Genomic DNA, 3,690 nt, shown 5'->3' with positions numbered 1-3,690 from the left:
GGCCTATGGCATAGCTCCCTTAGCTGCTGCTCTCTGTTTCCATTCCGAGTCCAGCTCAGCTGCAGTTTGTCAGACAGGAGATGCACACACTGTGCTCTCTCTCATGCTGATGTTTACCTTTGTTCTTTCTTGTCTTGCTATTTGTCTTCAATTTAAAACAAGTCTCACTTGGTCTGGCTGCCTTCTGTGGCAGTGTGCAGTGTTGTTGTACCATGTTAGTCGCAGGATATTAGAGAGACAAAGTGGGGGAGTAAAGAGCTTTCATTGGACCCAAATGCTGTTGATGAGAGAGAACAGTTTTCGAGCTTACACAGTGTAAGTACATAGTAAAAACACCCCTAGAGTTCCAGTGAAAACCAGGCTTTAATTTTCAAGTCCCAAAGCATTTTGTGTTGCTTCTTTAGCTCGGCACCGAGCTTCTGCTCCAGCATCGATAAAAGACATTGATCACCCGTTTCAGGATCTCTTTTGTTGTCACCCCATAAACGATGGGGTTTAACATGGGAGGAATGAGCACATAGAGGTTGGCCAATAGGTTGACATTATAACCTGGGATGATGTGCCCAAACTGGTGTGTTAAAGAGGAGAAAACGGCTGGCACGTAGAACATCAGTATGACACAGACATGGGAGCCGCAGGTGCGGAGAGCCTTGAGCCGGGCGTCCTTGGAGGGGAGCAGGAAGACGGCCCTGAGGATCAACCCATATGATACAGCAATGAGCACAATATCTGAACCAATTACTAAAAGAGCCACAGCTACACCATACCAGACGTGGACTGTGATGTCGTCGCAGGCCAGCCGGGCTATGATCATATGCTCATAATAGGTGTGAGGCAGGAGGTTGGTTCTGCAGAAATTCAGCTGTTTCATGAGAATGATGAGAGGTAAAATGATACAGAAACTTCTTGTGACAACTACCAGCCCCATCTTCCCAATCACAGACTTGGTTAGCACTGCAGTGTATTTCAGGGGGTCGCAGATGGCAACGTACCGATCAAACGCCATGGCCAGTAGGATGGCCGACTCGGCAATAAAACTGACATGTATGAAAAACATCTGGGTCAGACAGGCAGCAAAAGAAATTTCCCCCGCCCTAAACCAGAATACAGCCAGCATCTTGGCCACTGTAGTGGTAGATAACATCAGATCAGCAGCGGCCAGCATGGACACGAATAGATACATGGGCTCATGGAGGCTTTGTTCTGTTAGTATGATGAATAGTAGGAGAGAGTTCCCAAAAGGTGACGCAGCGTAAATAAGACAGAAGGGGATGGTGATCCAGAAATGAGACTCCTCTGTACCTGGGATGCCGGTCAGGATGTAAGTTACAGGGTAAAAAACAGTGTGATTGTCAGCTGGCATCATTTACCATCACATGGATCTTCTATTCAGTTTCCAGTAACTAACAGCAAAAGAGAAAATCAGTGAGAATCGAGTGTCAGCTAGGACTGGACTGCATTTGTTGAGAGAATCAGAGATACCATCAAAAACTTCATTGTGAGACAACTGCCTGTCATGTGTGACGGTAAATCCAGTAACACTCTCATACTGCGGTACTGTAGTAGGAAGAGAGCCTGAGACATAAACCCTTGTATTAGAGGCCTAGTATGAGGCTTGAGGCCTGGGCTAAAGTAACGGTCAAAGCCTTGTTGATATAAAGCAAAATTAGGCTGTGAGCTAGAGGCAGGTCCTGCTCACAGAATCTGGCAAGCACAGGGCTGATATTTGAAAACCACACATTTCTTGTATCAGAGGGGTAGCCGTGTTAGTCTGGATCTGTAAAAGCAGCAAAGAATCCTGTGGCACCTTATAGACTAACAGACTAACAGACGGTACGTTGCCATCTGTTAGTCTATAAGGTGCCACAGGATTCTTTGCTACTTTTACACATTTCTAAGAGGTGCTGGGCACAGAGCACTCACGTAAACACTTTTCAGAAGGGTGATACCAGAACATCGCCATACCAACCTTTCCCTACAGATAACCAGAACATGGTGACCCATCCTAAAGATATGATCAAGTGTAGGAGGTGATGGGTGGTAACCAGCTACATCAGAGAGTGTGAATTAACTATGTTAGAGTGTCAGTATGTGACTTGTTTGTATTGATGTGTGAAATGGAGCCTCAAAAGGAGTGTCTCTGTGTAGCCTAGGGAGGAATGGAAAGTCCCACTGTTCACTAAGCTGGTTCATTCTAATGGGCTCACATGTATTAGTGTTCATGTATAGTCTGAGGGATATTGGTGCCGTGCTTCATTGACAATAAACCTGGCTGGGTGCCTTCGTACCTAAACGGTTCTTGTGGTCATTCGGTGTTTCACTCGAGGTCTGCTGTGCCAACTGTCTGCACAGAGCTGGGACAGGACACAGAGAGAACACACACACACACAGCCGAATATTTTACCACATCAGTAACCCACAATAAGTTACGTACTGCCCCTCTGTCATAACATCTCCATTCCAGAAGAAGGAAGATGGTTTGGATGATTCTGGCCCCAGGGGAAGCAGGATGCACTCTCCTGGTGTTGCTGTCCACAGCAGAATCTCTGCTCTACACATTAGCTAGAGTTGTTCCTGGACTCAAGCGGTGACTGGAAAGTGAGCTAAAGCAGCCAGATGACTGGTTCTTCTGGCACTTACACCAATTTACACTCAGTACTGAGGAGTCACTCCCAGTTAGTAACAGGATGAGAGCAGAACCTCTTTCCTTCACAATCCTCCTGCTGGATCCTACTGGCTCTGAGGCCTTGACCCAACCAACACTCAAACCCACGAGTAAATTCATTCACAAGAAACTCCCACTGACTTTTATGAAAATACTCACCTGAGTAAAGTTGCAATTTTTTTTCAGGATTTGGTCCTAAATATGTGGGATAATCTCAGTGAAGCTCTGGTCCACACTACAGACATATATCAGGATAACTGCACTGCTCAGGGTTGTGAAAAATCCTCACCCGTGTGTGACATAGAAACACCAACCTGACCCCCTGTGTCGACATAGCTACAGCCTCGCGGGGAGGAGGATTAACTACACTACCGGGGAGCTCTCCCCCATCAGCGCAGAGCATCTCCACTAATGCATCACAGCGGTGCAGCTGCGCGGACTCAGCATTTTAAGCCTGTCCTAGCTGGTAGCTCTGCTCCAGAGAACTACAGCTGCAGTAGGTGTAGGGGGACCAGACGCCCCGTTTTTAAAGGGACAGTCCCGTATTTAAGCCCTCCTGCAGGTGTCCCAACTTTTTCTAAAAACAGAAAAAGTGTCTTGTATTTTTTCTCTCTCCTCCCATCAGTACTGGCAGGTCCTGCTGCTGGCCAGATCCCTGCTTCCCAGGTGCCACCTACCAGTGGTGAGTGGGGGAGTCTAGGTCCAACGATGGGGGTGCGGGTGCAAGGCTGTTGACAGGGCAAAGATGCAGCATACAGAGCCCCACCACCCTGCTGCTCCCTCAGCTGAGCCCACCCTATATGCCGGTTCTCAGCAAACAGGGCCCCACCCCCCTGTCCCATTTCCCATTGCCACCGGCTGCACACTGCGAGCTGCAGTGGTAGGTAAGTGCAGGCGGGCACCAGGCAGTGGTTACAGGTCACCTCTGCTGCCCACCCATCAGCCCTTTACATGCTCCCCCTCATGCTTTGTCCCTTCACCCTCCCCCACCCAGCCTCACTTCTTCTCCATGTCCCCCCCAGCGG

General features: G+C 48.4%; 1 protein-coding gene across 1 annotated transcript; it reads right to left on the bottom strand.

Moving 5' to 3' along the window:
- Positions 1-400: 400 nt before the first annotated feature.
- On the bottom strand, positions 401-1,366 carry LOC127048030 (olfactory receptor 52B2-like). Its single transcript, XM_050947173.1, has one exon. It carries the CDS (start codon positions 1,364-1,366, stop codon positions 401-403), a length of 966 nt encoding a protein of 321 aa, XP_050803130.1.
- Positions 1,367-3,690: the final 2,324 nt, after the last annotated feature.

The sequence above is a fragment of the Gopherus flavomarginatus genome, chromosome 1 (genome assembly GCF_025201925.1).
Source record: "Gopherus flavomarginatus isolate rGopFla2 chromosome 1, rGopFla2.mat.asm, whole genome shotgun sequence".
NCBI lineage: Eukaryota > Metazoa > Chordata > Testudines > Testudinidae > Gopherus > Gopherus flavomarginatus.
The sequence above is the reverse complement of the archived record's forward strand: the minus strand, read 5'-3'. Positions and strand labels throughout refer to the sequence as shown.

Bases quoted from the DNA above. Each gene is read 5' to 3' on its own strand.
- LOC127048030 (XM_050947173.1), bottom strand. From the start codon at position 1,366: ATGATGCCAGCTGACAATCACACTGTTTTTTACCCTGTAACTTACATC.